The 16,473-nt window shown below is 58.1% G+C and overlaps 1 protein-coding gene and 1 pseudogene across 3 annotated transcripts; one reads left to right on the top strand and one right to left on the bottom strand.

The window, feature by feature from the left end:
• The first annotated feature begins 857 nt into the window (after nucleotides 1–857).
• ARRDC2 (arrestin domain containing 2) lies at nucleotides 858–7,646 on the top strand. Of its 3 annotated transcripts, none has more exons than XM_047697837.1 (8): nucleotides 858–1,267; nucleotides 4,063–4,222; nucleotides 4,463–4,610; nucleotides 5,124–5,226; nucleotides 5,316–5,572; nucleotides 5,695–5,857; nucleotides 6,136–6,293; nucleotides 6,535–7,646. In XM_047697837.1, the coding sequence occupies exons 1-8, from the start codon at nucleotides 1,009–1,011 to the stop codon at nucleotides 6,586–6,588; spliced, it is 1,302 nt and encodes a 433-aa protein (XP_047553793.1). In that variant the 5' UTR covers nucleotides 858–1,008; the 3' UTR covers nucleotides 6,589–7,646. The 3 variants fall into 3 exon arrangements, with proteins under 3 accessions (XP_047553793.1, XP_047553810.1, XP_047553800.1); XM_047697854.1 differs by having other exon boundaries at nucleotides 866–1,267; nucleotides 4,156–4,222; XM_047697844.1 differs by lacking the exon at nucleotides 858–1,267 and adding an exon at nucleotides 1,277–4,062 and having other exon boundaries at nucleotides 4,156–4,222.
• An 8,066-nt stretch (nucleotides 7,647–15,712) lies between these two features.
• LOC125091027 (small nuclear ribonucleoprotein G-like) lies at nucleotides 15,713–15,941 on the bottom strand (annotated as a pseudogene).
• Nucleotides 15,942–16,473: the final 532 nt, after the last annotated feature.

The following is a 16,473-nucleotide window of genomic DNA, read 5'->3' as shown; positions in this document are numbered from 1 at the left end:
GGGGTGAGGCAGGGATGCCAGGTGCTTGGCAGCCGCAGGGCTCCAGCCATAACAGAGAGATAGAAGCCTGGTTCCTGGGGAGGCTAGTCTGAGAGCCTCGGGCCCTGGCGGCCTCTGATATACAGCCATCAACCACCCAGCCTCAGGAGATAACCTGGGCGCAAGACCAAGAAGAGTGGGGAGGTGCCAGTGGGCTCCAGACCTGGGTGGGGAGTCCTGATTGCTACTGCTGGGTGCTTCTGGGCAGAGGCTGCCCCCTGTGAGGGCCTCGCTTTCCCCATCTGTAAGATCTGGCGAGGAGAATAGGGCACAGTGTCCACCTTTGGGGAGCACCTAGTCTGATGCAGGAGGAGGAACAAAAAACATATAGCGGTCACAAACACAGCGACCAGAGCCATAGAGAAACAAGACCAGAGTATGATTAAGGGACTCTGAGGAAGTGACATTTGGGCATAGGGGTGGGGATGGGGAGATGGGAGAGCCGATGTGGGGAAGGGCGTTCCTAACGGGGTAACTGTCAGTGCAAAAGCCAAGAGGCCAGGCCTGAGCTTGGTGTGTGTGGAGAACAGCCACGGAGACCAGAGTGGGAGGCTGGGGCGGTGCCGGGGCCAAAGGTGCCGGATGGGGGACACATGAAACCGCCAGATAGCCGGGTGACTGCTCGCTCTGGACCAGCCACATCCGCGTCTGAGTCAACAGCGCCGACCCTACAAAAACGGCACGCCCCGCGCTGGGGGGGAGGGGGGTTGGGGGGGTGGCAAAGTCAACAACACGGGCACGCGGGCGGCACGTCCCCGGCGGCCGGGGCGCGTCACGGGGGCGGACGTCCAGGACCAGGAAGTCGGCGGCAGACTCGCCGGCCGGGAGCCCTGGGCGCCGGCCCGAGTTCGTGGAGGCTAGAGGAGGCTCGGGGGCGCCCGGGGCCGCGGGGAAGGGCTCCGAGCCGCGGGGCCGGGGCCGGGCTCCCCGCTGGGGGCGCCTTCCCCGCGGTGCGCCCCGGCCTGCGCCATGCGCCCGGGGGGCGTACGCAGCTTCGTGCTGGAGCTAGCCCGGGGCCCCGGCGGCGCGTACCGCGGCGGGGAGCGGCTGTGCGGCCGGGTACTGCTGGAGGCGGAGGCGCCGCTGCGGGTGAGAGCGCTCGAGGTGTCCGCACGCGGCGGGGCGACAACGCACTGGCTCGAGGGCCGAAGCGTGGGCGTCAACGCGGTGTCCAGCGACTACGCGGCTGCCGAGACGTACTTGCGGCGGCGGCAGCTGCTGCTCCGAGGTGAGCCGCTCGCTCCGCACTCCCCAACCGGGATCCCCCGGGGTCCCTCTCCCCAGGTCTGGGCGCTCTTCTCCAGTGCCCGGAGAGTTTCGACTTAGAGGTTGTGTGGTCGGTGACCGGTCTTAAGAAGTGGAGACCTCCTCCCCAGGGTCTGGACCCTCTGGCCAGGACACACCCACCTACCTCCGCCTCCAACCCTCTTTCCCAGGATCCCCTCTCAGGGTCTAGGCATCACCCCCCTTTCCAAAGCCGGGAAGCCCTCCGCGTACAAGACTATGCGGCTGGACCCCACCCCCATCCCCCCACCCCCCACCAGAGTCTGGAGAACCCCTGGGTAGAGTCAGGACATCCTCCTCTCTGGACCCTAGGATCCCCCTTTATCTCCAGACTTGGGGTCACTTATTTCCCAAAGACGACCCCCATCTCACGTTCTACCAGTGCTTCCTCCCTCCGTTTACCCCTAGGGCTTGCAGGGATGAGTTCAAACCTGGGTGGGGAGTTCGGGTGGTGTTTGCAGGCAGGTTTGCATTCCCAAGAGGCAAGAGACCTGGGATGGGGTCAGATCAGGCTGGCCTCCCAGATGTCTCCCAGCTTTAAACTTCAGTCCCTCCCACTCAGGGCACACAGCGGGGTCAGAAGCAGGCCAGGGGTGAGTCTGTGCCTCCGCACTGAGCTGTGTTTGCTGGAGGAGGATGTCGCCACCCTCTCAGCTAAGCCAGACCTCACTATACTCTTCTGTAAAATGGGCAGAGGCAGAGCTGTACACAGTAGATCCTTTGCCCACAGCCTTTCAGCCTTAGCCCAACAGCCCCAGATGTGGGGACTGTCCCTACTAGCTGTGGAAACCCAGGCCTAGAGGGCCCTAGGACGGGACAGGAAGAGGCCCCAGAGGCACTTCCTTTCCCCTGAGACTTAAGGGAAATTGGTCACACCCCTGGTGCCACTCAACCAGCTGCTTCATTAAGACACTGGGGTGAAGCTTGCAGAACCGCCACATAACCTCGGGTGAGGCCCTGCTCCTCTTTGGGCCCTGGGGACCCATCTGTGAAAAGGACTCACCACATCCTGCACCTTCTCCTGGGCTTACAGCCTCCAGGGCTTCACTTGGCCCTGGAAGAAGGTACTAGACTTTCATTTCAATCCCAGAGTTCCCTCCTCCATGCAGCCCCCCAGGCTGATGGTTGTGTCTACAGCCTCTGCCCCTCCCTTAGGTACGGCTCTGACCCAATGCCTCTGTGGTCACTCTGACTGCAGGGCACCATGTCCGATTATGACCGCCCCCACTGGGAGTTCCGAGGCCTCAGGAGGTCAGACTCCACAAAGGTGACCTCGGGGGTAAGGGGTGGGTTCGAGCGGCTGAGCATCTCGCTGCCACCAGAGGGCGCAGGCGCCCTGCAGAGCGCGACCAGGAAACCCTTCCCTCAGAAATGCTCTTTGAGGTTCTTGTCTGAGTATACTGAGGCCCAGACAACAGTCATACCGTTTCGTGGGTGGCTCCTGGGGTTCATGGGAAGTCCCCTCCACTTGGCTCTATCTGTGAAGGGATTGGGGCAGGGTGGGGGTGCCAGGAGAGGGCCCAAGGGCTGCGCCTACCGGGCGTGTAGGAGTTTGGGGGGGCCGCAAATTGCGACGTGAACATCGGGTGATGGGAACAGCTTGGGCAGAAACGCTAAGCCGTGACCGAGTGGCGATATGTGGGGAATGGGCCGAAGACCTGGGAGCAAGGCTCTCTGGAGGCGGAGGGTGTCCGAGCAGGGGCTACACCGTGATTCATGCACAATACTCTGAGGTCGGGCCGATTTTCTTCCAGCTTTACAAACGACAAATGTGGAAACAGGCTCAAGAGGTTGTCACTAGCCCGGGGTCATCCAGCTGAGCGGGATTCGAATCACAAGAGGGGGCAGCAGGTGCCCAAGCAGAGGGAGGCCCTACCCACTTCCTCCTCCTTCCCGCATCGCTCAGAGTGGGGAATTGACGCTCAGTCTAGTCCGAGGCTCTCCGGCCCCGATTGGAGCCAGGCCATTCCGCAGCCTTCCCGCTCGGAGCTGGACATGCCTCGAGTCAGATCTGCAAGCTGTGGCCAGTTGATGATTAAACCTAGTGGCTCCATGCTCTTGCTGGGCCTGGGGCCCGCTCCCGGCCTTGTTTCCCCCTCTTTACCCCCGAGGTCCGCGAGAGACCGGCTCTGGTCCGCGATGCTTCAGTCTCACGCTAGGGTCCACAAGGGTAGAGGGCAGATGCAGAATTTGTTATTTTGTTTCACGCCTGGGCGGAGCCACGCCCCTCGCCGCGCCATTGGCGTATTCCTTTCTGGGGTGGGGCCCGCGTCGCGCCCCGCCCCTCCCGCCGTATAAAGGCAGCGCCGGCGCAGGCCGCGCAGGAATTTCTGACCTGGTCCGCAAGTGCGCCTGCGCACCCCGGGCAGGTTCGCGTTCTGAGACTGTAGCCTCCGCGCCTCGCGCCACCGCGTCGCGGGTTCGAGGCCAGGGTCTGTGCGTCGCGTGTTCGCATCCCAGGCGCGATGCTGTTCGACAAGGTGAAGGCTTTCGTGGTGCAGCTGGATGGCGCGAGCGGCGGCGCCGAGCCGGTTTTCAGCGGCGGCCAGGCCGTCGCCGGCCGGGTGCTGCTGGAGCTGGCGGGCCCGGCGCGCGTGGGAGCCCTGAAGCTGCGCGCGCGGGGCCGCGCCCACGTGCATTGGACCGAGTCGCGCAGCGCGGGCTCGAGCACCGCGTACACGCAGAGCTACAGCGAGCGCGTGGAGGTCGTGAGTCACCGTGCCACGCTGCTTGCGCCAGGTACGGGCCGGCTACCCCGACGCGGCACACGTGCTGCGCGCTCCTGGAACTTGGAGCTGCCTCTGAGCCTCCCCCTCTTGCTCCTACCTGCAGACACGGGAGAAACCACGACGCTGCCTCCTGGGCGCCACGAGTTTCCATTCAGCTTCCAGCTGCCTCCGTAAGTCCGGCGCCTGGGGCACGGGATTGTCGGGGAATCCCTCAGCCTGCCGCTCCTTTCAGGTTTAGGTCTCCATTGCTCGGTTTCTGGGGACCCTCTGGACCCCAAGACTGCCATTCCCCGGGGGAGGGGGTCCTCAGTGTCTCTATCTCTCGCTCTCCTAAGTCTCTGGGACCACCCCCCGCCCAACCTGGGTGTCTGTTTTTCTGCCCCTTGAAGTACCTTCCTTCCACCCTGCAGGACGCTGGTGACGTCATTCGAGGGTAAGCATGGCAGTGTCCGGTATAGCGTCAAGGCCACCTTGCACCGTCCCTGGGTCCCTGCCCGCCGGGCAAGGAAGGTATTTACGGTCATTGAGCCCGTGGACATCAACACACCCGCCCTGCTGGTGAGTGGCTGCTCCCAGGGGAGATAGGTAGAGAGACCTTTGCAGGTGGGGGAGGGGGGCGGGCTGGTAACTGGGTGACCCCAGTTGGCTCCTCACACCTTCGCTTCCTGCACAAAGTGGGAATCACAGCTGGGCCCTGGCAGGAAGGGAGGCAGGCACGGGAATGCTTTTGGAGTCCAGTGGATCTGGGTGCAGATCCCACCTGTGCCAGTTTGCTGTGTGGCTCTGGGCAAGTGTCTTACTCTCTCTGAGCCTCAAAGGCCTCATCTATGAAATAGGGGACAGCCAGGGCTTGTGATAATAATGGCTTTCTGAGGACTAATTATATGCTAAGTAATTAGTTTGTTCCCTTCATCTTCAACTCTATAAGATGGGTTTCATCTGTGGATTTATTTGTCCAGACGGTATTTGGTTGTTAAGAGAAAACCAGAAACTCTGCCCCCAAATCCTCCCTCAGCTGGGAATGGCTTGCACAAAGTGACCTGTTCCTTTCCCTTTCCTCCAACCCGCCAGGCCCCTCAGGCCGGAGCTCTAGAGAAGGTCGCCCGATCCTGGTACAGCAGCCGTGGTCTCGTCTCCCTCTCCGCCAAGATCGACCGAAAGGGTTACACCCCAGGTACCAGGCAGGCGGGGTAAGATGGGGAAGAGGGCCGACCTCAGGGCTGCAGACAGGGAGTCTGATGCCCCCTCTGCACCCCACCACAGGCGAGGTCATCCCAGTTTTCGCGGAGATCGACAATGGATCAACACGCCCCGTGCTTCCTCGGGCAGCCGTGGTCCAGACGCAGACCTTCATGGCTCGGGGCGCCCACAAGCAGAAACGAGCAGTGGTGGCCAGTCTCGTGGGCGAGCCTGTGGGCCCTGGGCGGCGGGCGCTGTGGCAGGGCCGGGCGCTGCGTATCCCCCCTGTGGGTCCTTCCATCTTGCACTGCCGGGTCCTGCACGTAGACTACTCCCTCAAGGTAGAGTGTCCCGTTGTTCCGAGAAGGGCAAGGGGTGGCTGAATCCACCCGGTCCCCCAGACCAGAGTTCCCCCAAGGCTGTCCGGGCGCCCTCCCGCATGGCTTGTTCCCCACCTCCCCAGGTCTGCGTGGACATCCCCGGCACATCCAAGTTGCTCCTGGAGCTACCACTGGTCATCGGCACCATCCCCCTGCACCCTTTTGGGAGCCGCTCATCCAGCGTGGGCAGCCATGCCAGCTTCCTGCTGGATTGGGGGCTGGGAGCCCTGCCAGAGCGCCCTGAGGGTGAGCCCCTCCCCGCCCCCATCCTGCTGCAGGGGGGCTGGGTGGGCAGAAAGGTGGCTGCTAGGTGGGCTCTCCCTCCCCCAGCCTCAGCGGCCCCACCTGTTAAAGGGCACAGTAGTGATCATGCTGGTGGCCACAGGTCTCCCCAGAATCTTAGCCTGGGGACCCGCAGCCCACCAGCCCCAGAATTGGCCCAAGCCAGTTCCCGGCCATGGTCCCCGATTCCAGGGCTCCCCTCCTCCACCAGCCTCCCCCAATCCCGTCTGTCTTACTTGCAGCCCCTCCCGAGTACTCAGAGGTGGTGTCTGACGGGGAGGTGGCGGCCGCGGGGCAGAGCCCCTTTCCGCCACTGCAGGACACCAGCCTGAGCCTCGAAGGCCCCTTCTTCACCTACATCCAGGAATTCCGCTTCCGCCCGCCACCCCTGTACTCCGAGGTGAGTGTGGGGGTCCAAGAAGCCTCCGTCCCTTTCCAGGCCCTGGGAGCACAGGTGGGAGTGGGACTCGGATGAGTTTGGGGCCTGAGACCACCTTGCACCCCAGTCTGCTCTGCACGTTGCCCTCCCCTGCCCCCCGGCTGAGTGTGGGAGTTGGGGAGCTGGAGATCAGCAGGGCGGTGGAGGGGTGTTTCTGAGCCTCCGGTGCCCTTCTGAGATTGGATGGGACTATTTCTCTCAGGAGGACCCAAACCCCCCCTCAGAGGCCATGAGGCCACGCTGCATGACCTGCTGAACAGCGAGGGGAGACCTCGAGGGATGAGGTCGCACATGCGCTTCTGGCCACCGTGGACGTGGGCAATGCTGTGTCAAGAGCTGACCAACCAGCTTCAGCTTGACGGCATTGAAGTTGGGGACTCCGAGCCTCAGAACGGGCACGGCTTTCTGACATCACGCAGGACAGAGGAAGAGCTGGGCAGGAGTCTGATGTGTCTGGACCAGTCCTCGTGAGGCATTGAGTGCCCGTCGACGGATCCTGTCGGTCCACACCAGCCCGTGGATAGGGCTCGGGTCCCCCAGGAGCCTCTAGTCTGGGAGAGCTGTACCCAGACATAAATACTTCCAGTCTCGTGGGACCAGAGGAAGAGACCCATGGCTGGGAGAGTCCTGAAGGGAGCAGAGAAGGCTTCCTGGAGCAAATGGCCTTCTGGCTGAGGCTTTGGCATACAAACAACCGCTCAGCAGGCAGACAGGCAAAGAGAAAGAAGAAGTTGGAGAAGGTCAGAGCTGAGTGATGTTTGGAGATCACCCCCTTTGGGGCTTAGAGGGCGAGTGCCTCAGTTGAGGCCACATGGCAAGGTCCGGCAGGCGAGAGGGCCCAGGAACAGGGCATTCAGGGATGCATGTCGTCGAAGCAATGTGGGACCTAGGTGGGGCAGGGACACTGGCTCCAGCCTTTGAAAGCCAGAGAGAGATTGCTGGCCCAGGCCAGGACTGCCTGGGGACTCCTTCAAGTACTCCAGGACATGAGACCTCGTCTGCATATTGTATGACCCCAGGAAACCTGGTTCAGAACATTCAGCCGGGCCCTGGGGACAGAGGTAAGCCTGGGGTAACAGCAGGCCCAGTGCAGCTCTGGGAGAGACTTCCGGGAGGGAGGGAGGGACAAAGTATGAGGGGGGCAGCTGGACCAACCCCCTACCCCCGGGTTGCAGATTCTCAGCCCTGGCTGGGGCAGGACCCCCGCCTGGGACTCAACATTTTTGATAAGCCTTAAATTGTTCCCTTTTTTATAGTTGGGTTTTTTGGGGTGTTTTTTTTTTTTTTTAAATAAAAGTGTGGGGAAAGAGACTATGCTTCTTGCCTTATTTCCTACAGCTACCAAAGACGAAACCAAATGGCTTTGGCTTCCACCCTGGGTCAGAATCTCCGGGATTGAATGTCAGGCTAAGGGAGAGGGTTTTGAGAGGGCCCATTGTCCAGAAGGAGAAACTGAGGCCCCAGGACACATAGGAAGGCTGAGCTCAGGTTGGAGCCGGACCCCATTCCCCTTCCCTGATGTAGTCACAGAGGCTGGGAGTGTGAATGGGGGAAGGCTTTTGTTTTCAAGACAGTTCGTATACCGTGAAATAAGCCACGTGAAAGTGTACCGTTTGGTGGCACTTTGTGCATTGACATTGTCAGCCACCTGTCACCTCCATGTAGCTCCAGGACATTCCCATCACCCCAGGGGATGGCCCATCCCCAGGCGCAGTCCCTGCCCACCCCACCCCCCTCACTTCTGGTACCCACTGATCTGTGCATTTTCCTGTTCTGGACATTTCCTGTACGTGGGATCATGCTCCCTGTGGCCTCATTTGTGTCTGGCTTTCTACTCAACTGAAAGCTTCATCCAATGTTTCATTCCTTTTTATGGCCAAATAATATTCAGTTGTGTGGACGGACTCCCACTCTGATTGTCCCTTCACCCCCTTGATAGGCATTTGGGTCATTACCACCTTTTGGTGAATGTGAATAGGGCTGCGGGGGACATGGGTGTCCAAGAATTCATTTGAAGACACACTGGGCTTCCAGGCAGCCCTGGCGACACGGAGGTCGCGTCTTCTGGAGATGACAGTAGCGAAAGGGAGTCCAGCAGAGTGAGGTGACTCGTGCAGGCTCTGTAGTCGCCACTCAGAACACGCACACCTCACAGATCAGGGCGCTCCCTGCCGGGTAGGGGCCCTCCGCCCGCCTCAGACTCGAGGCCCCGCCCCAGACCTGAGGCCCCACCCTCCTTGGGGCGGGGCCAAGTTAGAAGCCCATCTAATGGCTCTGAGCTCACAGTTTGTCCAAGGCAGTGAAAATTAAGTGGCGGTCTGGGATGACTATTGGCAGAGCTGAGGCACAGGGATGAGGATGGGGGGACCCCAAGGTTGGACACTGGCAGGTATGGGTTCAGGCTTAGCTCTCTGAGTGACCATGGGCAAGTCACTTGCTTCTGAGCCGGTTTCCTCATCTGGGACTCCGGGCACCTCTCTGCCACTGCCTCAAATGCCTCCCATCCCTGGTCTGAATTTGAGTCCTGATTTCCACCTGCTTCTGGTCCTGGGGTTTACCCAGCCCTCCCTGTCCGGCAGCATCTGCCCTGGCATCTAGTTCAGAGCTTGTTAGACTGGGGGTTCCTCTGGGCCCAGCACAGGGGAGATGGACCCACATGGCACAGTCACCCCAAACCCCCAACATAGCAGCCTCGGGAAGGGGCAGGTTCCCTGTCACCGTGGGTGTGCAGGACACAACACCCCAGCTTCCGGGTCCATGTTCCCAAACCGAGAAGAGTCTAAGACATCCTATTACAACTGCAGATGGGGGTACATAGGAAAAGTTTCTCCCCAGCAGGCTTGGTCAGACAAGCCACCTTGTGTCCCCAGGACTCCTGCATCTGCAACTGTCTGGAACCTGATCTCTAGAAGAAGTGGATTATATGGTTCAGATAAATGAAAACCGGAATGGAGCAGGCTTGGGTCATCCAGGATTCAGGGAACTCCCTGAACACAGAGTGAGGCCCATAGGGTATCGAAGAGGTTGGTCAAATATTCTTCTCCTAAAATAAAATCCTATCCCTCTCTAGGCCCCTAAGATCTCTCACCACCTCTTACCCACCTCTCCTTCCAGCTTCCCCTGAGTGGTAGTCAGGATCCCTGACTGCCACTCAGATACTCCAAGCTGGCTCCTACCTCAGGACCTTTGTACATGTGGTTCCCTCTGCTGAAAGGCTTTTCTCTAGGACTGGCTCCTCTCTGTCTCTTAGCCTCATCTTTTCAGGAAACAGCCTAACCTCCTGGCTAAAGGTGCCACTCCCTGCTACTCCCTCTCCCATCCCCCTGTCCTATAGTCTTCATAGCCCTCATCGCTCTCTGGAATTTTTTATTTAGATATTCACTTGTTTGTCTGAACCTTTGAGGGCAGGGTTAGAGAGGGCTGTGTCTCTGGCCCCAGCACCCAGCAGGCATGAGAGGCATGAAGGGGGTTGTTGATTGGAGGAGACTCCCCACCCGCCGTAGTGTGGACCAAGATTCCGATGGGGCTGGGGGTATTACCACCTTACATTGTTCCCAGGACCACCTAGAATCAGAACTTGTCACTCTTTTGGAGAGTGAAATACCAGGTCTCTTCTCTGACTCACCCTCCTTATCACCGCCCCCTCTGGCTCTGCCTCTCCATGTGTTTTTCTGCACTGTCCCTTTTGCTCGCCGTCTCTGTCTCTCATTGTCTCTGTCTCTGATTCACCATCTCTGTATCTCTCTCTCATTATTTCTTTGTCTCTGTCTCTCCCTCACCATCTCCTTGGTTATCTCTCAGGCTCTCTCAGGCTCTGACACCTTCAGCAACTCTGTCTCCTCCCCTGGCCTGGTCCGGCCCCTGGGCCACAGGGTGACAGGCAGGCAGGGCACCCTCCGCTTGTTTTCCGCTCTCACTGGCAGGGGGCCCAGCTGGGCTGCTGTTCAGGAATCTTCCAGCTGCCCAGCTCCAGCCACCAGGCATAGCCGCTGGCCTCTCCTCCCAGCACATTCTGTCCCGAGCAGGGAGCACTGGGGGTGGGTGGGGTGGGAGTGGAGGGTTCCTGTCAGGCTCCGGTTACAGGACAGCCCGTCCTGGTGGCCTTGCTCCCCACCAGTGCTGCCCCCTTGCTGCCTCTCCTCCCTACTTTGGGCTTAGATCTTCCTGAATGGGGCCCCTCTGTCAGCTCATCCCTACCTCCGGGGCTTTGCACATGCTCTGCCTTCTACCTGGAGCTCCCTCTCCTCAGCTGTGCCCAGCACCTTCTCCCCGGCAGCCTTCAGATCACAAATCACCTCTTCAGGACGTCCTCTGTGTCTCTGGGCCGAAACACACTGCAGTTCCCCTACTTCTGTCCTGATGCCTTTTGCTTCCTGGTCTTTCCCCTTCCTCAGAGTTCTATATTTACTTGTTTGTTGGTGTGGTGTCAGTCACCCCATTGCCCTGCTCTATCCTCAGCCTTGGGCGTGCACTAGGTGCTCAGTGAATATATATATATATTTTTAGATTTTATTTATTTATTTGACAGAGAGAAATCACAAGTAGGCAGAGAGGCAGGCAGAGAGAGAGGAGGAAGCAGGCTCCCTGCCGAGCAGAAAGCCCGATGCGGGGCTTGAACCCAGGACCTGAGATCATGACCTGAGCCGAAGGCAGTGGCTTAACCCACTGAGCCACCCAGGCGCCCCACTCAGTGAATATTTTAGAGTTCGTGCCATTTCACCCCCAAAGCTCAGCTCTACCTTAGCCCCAGGCTCCCACACACAGCTCCCATCCCTTTAGCCAACTGACCAACCCCCTCCCAAACCTGCGGTGGCCTCGCATTCCCTGCACACACCTCCTGCCACTGTCCCCTGCACTCCCAACACACCAGCCATCTCCCAGCCTTCCCATCTCTTCCCAGGGAGTTCCCCCACCTAGATGCACCTTTTCCAGTGAGGGGCTGGGTCTCTCTGTCTGGGGCTGGGCACACACACACACACACACACACACACGCACGCATGCACAGAAATGCATGCATACACAGGAAACACAGAGATAGGCCCACGGACTCGGGGGCACACAGCCTGGACCTCGATGAGCACGGACCCGCGTGCACATGTATGCATGCACACATAAAGCAGGTGCAACAGTACTGACACTGGGCGCCCACGGCTCGAGGGGGGAGGGCATGCAGGCTGTTCGTGTGTGGAGTCCCCCAGCTCTGCCAGGAAGCAGGCAAGACGCCCTCCATCTCACACGTGGGTGCAGGATGGGGACTTTGAACCCACGCCAGGGTGTGCACAGGCTTATCCCTAGGCGTGCCTCTGCCCTCGCTTTCCCCACCTCATTTCTGATGGTCAAGGCCAGGAAAGTCCCCAGAAAGCACAGGCCGGGCAAGGGGCCCAGGAGGAAGAAGTGACTCAGCCAGTGTCCATCCAGGCCTGCATAGCTGGGAGACCCTTTGCGGGGGTGGGGGGGGGTGGGGGATGGAAGGGAGAGTTGGGGGATTCACAGAGAACAATAAAGGAATGGGGGGCGGGGACACGGTAAACAGGGCCTGCTGAGCAGGATTGGGGAGGGGAGGGATGGGGCATGCCTCAGTGGGTCCGCAGTGCTCCAATACCTCCCCTCTGCTGAGCCTGATTCACAGGTGGGGAAACTGAGGCACAGAGAACAGGTGACTTGCCCAAGACCCTCCAGCCAGGATGGGGCAGGCAGAGGACCCCTTAGTCCTTGGTCAAAAGTTTCTGTGGTTTTGTAGCTGTTCTCCCCGCCTGCCTTCTGGCAAAAGGAGCCAGGTCCCCTTCCTTGTTCCAGATGTGGACATGTGACCAGGTCTGGCCAGTTAGAGCCTTTTGTGACCACAGACTCAGGGATTGGTTCAGGAATAGTGACTCTGAGTGGGCAAATCACCCTGGGAGTTTGGGGGCTTCTGAAGGTGAGAATGGGCGCCATCTTTGCTACCCTAAGGAGGGGCAGAACAGAGAGTCCCCAGGTCATTGTGATGAAATCCACAAACACCCCTAGCCCTGTGGAGTGAGGTAGAGCCTGAGGGTAGGGTGAGGGCAGGAGAGCCCTGGGAGGGCTTCCAGGAGGAGAGGAGCCTGGAGTTGGGGCTTTGATGGATGAAGAGGAGTTCGCCAGGGAGCTAGAGAAGGGCATTCCAAGCAGAGGGAATAGCCTGTGCCACCACACCAGGCCAGAGAGGGCCAGGTGTGTCCTCAGCCATTCTGGCGGCCCTGGGGGGATTGGAGCACAGAGAGGGCAGCTGTAATGTGTGGGATTCTCTGCTCCCAGGCACCCCCATCAGCCGCTTAAGGGCGAGACCAAGTCTTTGCTGGCAGCTTTGTTGGAACCTGATGTTTCTTTAATGTTTGTAGTGTAGGTGGCCCTTCTTTGGGGACACGGATGAGAGACATGGGTGGGGAGTGAATGGGAGAATTGGGTTCACAGGGCAGGAGAGCCTGGGGCTGGGTGAGGATGGCCCCAGGAGCCCGGGAACAGGACCACAGTCCAAGGCAGGAGGGAGCCTTTTCCTTTTCCCCGTCTGTGAGCCCTCAACCCCAGGCATGGTGCTCCAGGGGGAGGCGGGGTAGGAGTTCAGGGTCTGGACACCCAGCACTACCTCTTCCTTCCTGTGTGACCCTGGGATAGTGGCCGCACCTCTCTGAGCCTTGGGTTTGTCATCTGGAACCTCACTTCGTTGTAGGACCGGGTCAGCACTTGGCACGGAAGCAATAAAAGGTCTGTGGGCCTGGATGGGGCGTGCTGAGCCGAGGGAGGCGGGGCTGGGTCTGTCCAAAACATTCCGTCAGCAGTTCCTGGCCTCTTTGAAAACAGGAAGCTGGTTCTCAAGGGAGCCCCCAGCAGTGTTTCCTGAGCCTCCTCATGACGTGTGCTGTGCTTGCGGCTGGTGGGGGTGCACGCACACATGTGGGTTTGCAGACAGCCTGGAGATAAACAGAGCCCCCAGTGCGCATGTGTGTGTTTGCGCGTCAGCCTTGGCTGTGGAGTTGCCAGAGGTGCGTGCATGTGTGTTTCATGTGCCCAAATGTGGGCTGACACATCTCAGCCGGTACGGGGAGCAAACAGGGGCCGTTTGGTGCATTTGCGAGTCTGGGTCTAGGTGTTGGGCATAGGTGTTTGTTGGTAGCGGGGACTGGTGAGTGCTGGCAAGAGCTAGCTTATGCTGGGGTATGTATAGTGCTCTCCTTTCCTTCCATCTGCCCCTTCCTTCAATGGCCTCTAACCCCCTGGCTCTTCCTGAAGACTGTTAGGTAGTTCTTACCTCAGGGCCTTTGCACCTGCTATGCCCACTAACCAAGCTACTCTGCCCTCCATTCCTCTCCATCTCTCAGGCCTCAGGACAATGGCCTTGAGCGAGTCACCCCACCCACATCTTGGCTGTTCCCCTGCCCTTTCTTGAGTCCTGACTCAGCTTTGACCACTTCCCTCTGCATCCTAGGTTGTGTGGGCTCCCTCTGTAAACCTCAGTTTATTCTCCTGTACCTGTCTCACTTACCTAGAGTCACCGAAAAAGTGGAAAGGGCTGACTTCAAGGCTAGATCGGCCAGATCTGACAATGCATAAAGCCTTTGTCCTGGCTCACATCTAGTGGGGGAATACCGGAGGGGCAGGGATGGTCCGGGGTCCACTCAGCCAGCAGGACCAGATGGGGCCAAACTGGGGCCTCCTGTATGCCATGTCCCTGGAAGAATGGGGACTACCCCAGAGCTCAGAGCAGGAGTTGATGAATTTTCTCTGTAAAAAGATAATAGGGACACGTAGGTGGCTCAGTGGGTTAAGCCTCTGCCTTCAGCTCGGGTCATGATCTCAGGGTCCTGGGATGGAGCCCCACATCAGCTTCTCTGCTCAGCAGGGAGCCTGCTTCCCTCTCCCTCTGCTTGTCTCTCTGCCTAGTTGTGATCTCTCTCTCTGTGTGTGTCAAAATAAATAAATAAAATCTTTAAAAAAAAAAAAGATAATAAATATTGGAGGCTTTGTGGGGCATGCAGTCTCTCAGCTGCCAGACGGCTCCCTTGAAAGCAGCCATACACAGACACAAATGAGTGGGCGTGGCCGCATCCCAATAAAACTTTATTTGTGAACACGGAACTTGAATTTCAGATAGTTTTCGTGTGTCATGAAGTCCTCTTTTGGTCTGTTTCCAACACCATTTGAAAGCGTAAAAGCCACTTCTGGGATGTGGCCAGAGCTGCCATTGGCCAACCCCGGGATGGGGAACTCATCAGGCAACTAAGTAAGTATCAGGACTCCCTGTTTACAAAATATTGGAACTCTGCTCCAAGTGCTTCCAGGTCAGCCAGCTATGACATAGTAGAGCTGCTCAGACACCAACAGTGTCTTACCATTGACAAATAACAGCTATCAAGACTCGCTGTTTACAGAGTATTAGAACAGAGCGAGCAAGGATGGCTCACAAGGTGTCGGGACCCGGGTTAAGTTGAATCCGGCCCCTGGCTCCAGCAGCAGACTGACCAAACGGGGTGCTGCTGCCCATTCTCAGTACACTGTTTACCGAGTATCAAGTGACAGGGGCCGGTGGCAGAGTATCGAGTCACAGGGCAGTCACACTGAGACTTGGGCACTGAGACAACAGCTCTAGACACCAGCTGTTTACAGTGACATGAGACCGGTTGTTTACAGGGGGCCCAGCTGACCACCAGCTTCCGGATGCCAGAGTCCAGATGGCAGGTGGGACGGGCCCCTCTGCAGGTGTTTGCAGAGGGCTCTAGGCCTGGGGACCCCTTTTGCTTGGCTGCCTCTGGCACCAGGAGCGGGAATGTGGAAAGAGTTCTTGGCCCAGGCAAGGCGAGGTTTTTGCTCACTGAGGACCCCCAGGCTCATACCCGCTCTTCGGAGGCAGGAATTGAGCCCCGCAGGTGTCAGGTCCCAGGGACTGGCTTGCATCCTCTTCTCTGCTTATTCCCGGCTCTGCCACCGTGCGCACATCACGAGCTCCACTTCCCTGTCTGTAAAATGGGCATGCCGATGGATCAGGGTGGCCAGATAAAATACAGGGTAGGTACCCAGTTAACATTGAATTTCAGACAACCAGCAACCCCCCCCCTTTTTTTTCTTCACATGACCTGATCTTTATATTGTAGCAAAATGGGTGCTATGGAGAGGGGCACGTGGAAGCAGTTGATTTCTTCCAGTGAACACACCCATTGTTTTTTGTTTTTGTTTGTACACTTTTATTTATTTGAGAGAAAGAGAGAGCATGAGGGGGGGAAGGGCAGAGGGAGAAGGAGAAGCAGGCTCCCTGCTGAGTGGGGAACCTGATGTGGGGCTCGATCCCAGGACCCTGGGATCATGACCTGAGCCAAAAGCAGATGCTTAACCGACTGAACCACCCAGGCGCCCCTCACACCCATTTTTTATATTTGTTCCAAAGCTTCTCACATGATGATGTCATTTCCTCATATTACTGCTGTTCCAATATTGTTCTGTGGCCCACTCACTAGTTGCCATCCCCACACATTCATCTGTCACAAGATTCCTAAAGGGATCAAACCCCCACAGTATTCCTTGGGCATGCCTGCCACCATTTAATTTCAATGATAATATCTTGTCCATAATTTTTTTCAACTCGGGAGGGTGAGCTTTGCTTATGGGGTCTACTCGGCAAGCTCAAAGATCAAGCAATACATTTTTAGTATAAGTATATCCCAAATATTGTATGGGATTTACTTACACTAAAAACCACAAAGCAAACAAACAAGAAAATGAGATGTTTATTTGTCACATCTGCCTCTCCTGTGAGGACGTCTTCCCAAAGGGAAGCTGTGAAGGTCCTGAGGGGAATCTCGGGCCAGGCACAGAGCAAGGGCCAAATGCGTCGTAGTGTTGATGTTCACTGTCCTTGTCTTCGCCAGGACCTCGTCACGGGGATGAGCCTAAGTATGGTCTGTTGATGAGCTCATAAATGCATCATGTGTCTCTGGGGAACAGGGCCTGGATGACAAGAATGGCACCATTCAAGAGTTTCACTAGGATGTCAGCAAGAGGTTCTGGGCCACAGGAAGAAGGGGGGGTTCATTCACAGGATGTCCCCCGCACCTGGGTGCTTTGAAGGGCTCAGGGGAGTTGCTGATCATATGTAAGACGATGTTCAATAAACAATTGTTGAAGTCACTGC

This window comes from Lutra lutra, chromosome 1 (genome assembly GCF_902655055.1).
Source record: "Lutra lutra chromosome 1, mLutLut1.2, whole genome shotgun sequence".
Classification (NCBI taxonomy): Eukaryota; Metazoa; Chordata; class Mammalia; order Carnivora; family Mustelidae; genus Lutra; species Lutra lutra.
The sequence above is the reverse complement of the archived record's forward strand: the minus strand, read 5'-3'. Positions and strand labels throughout refer to the sequence as shown.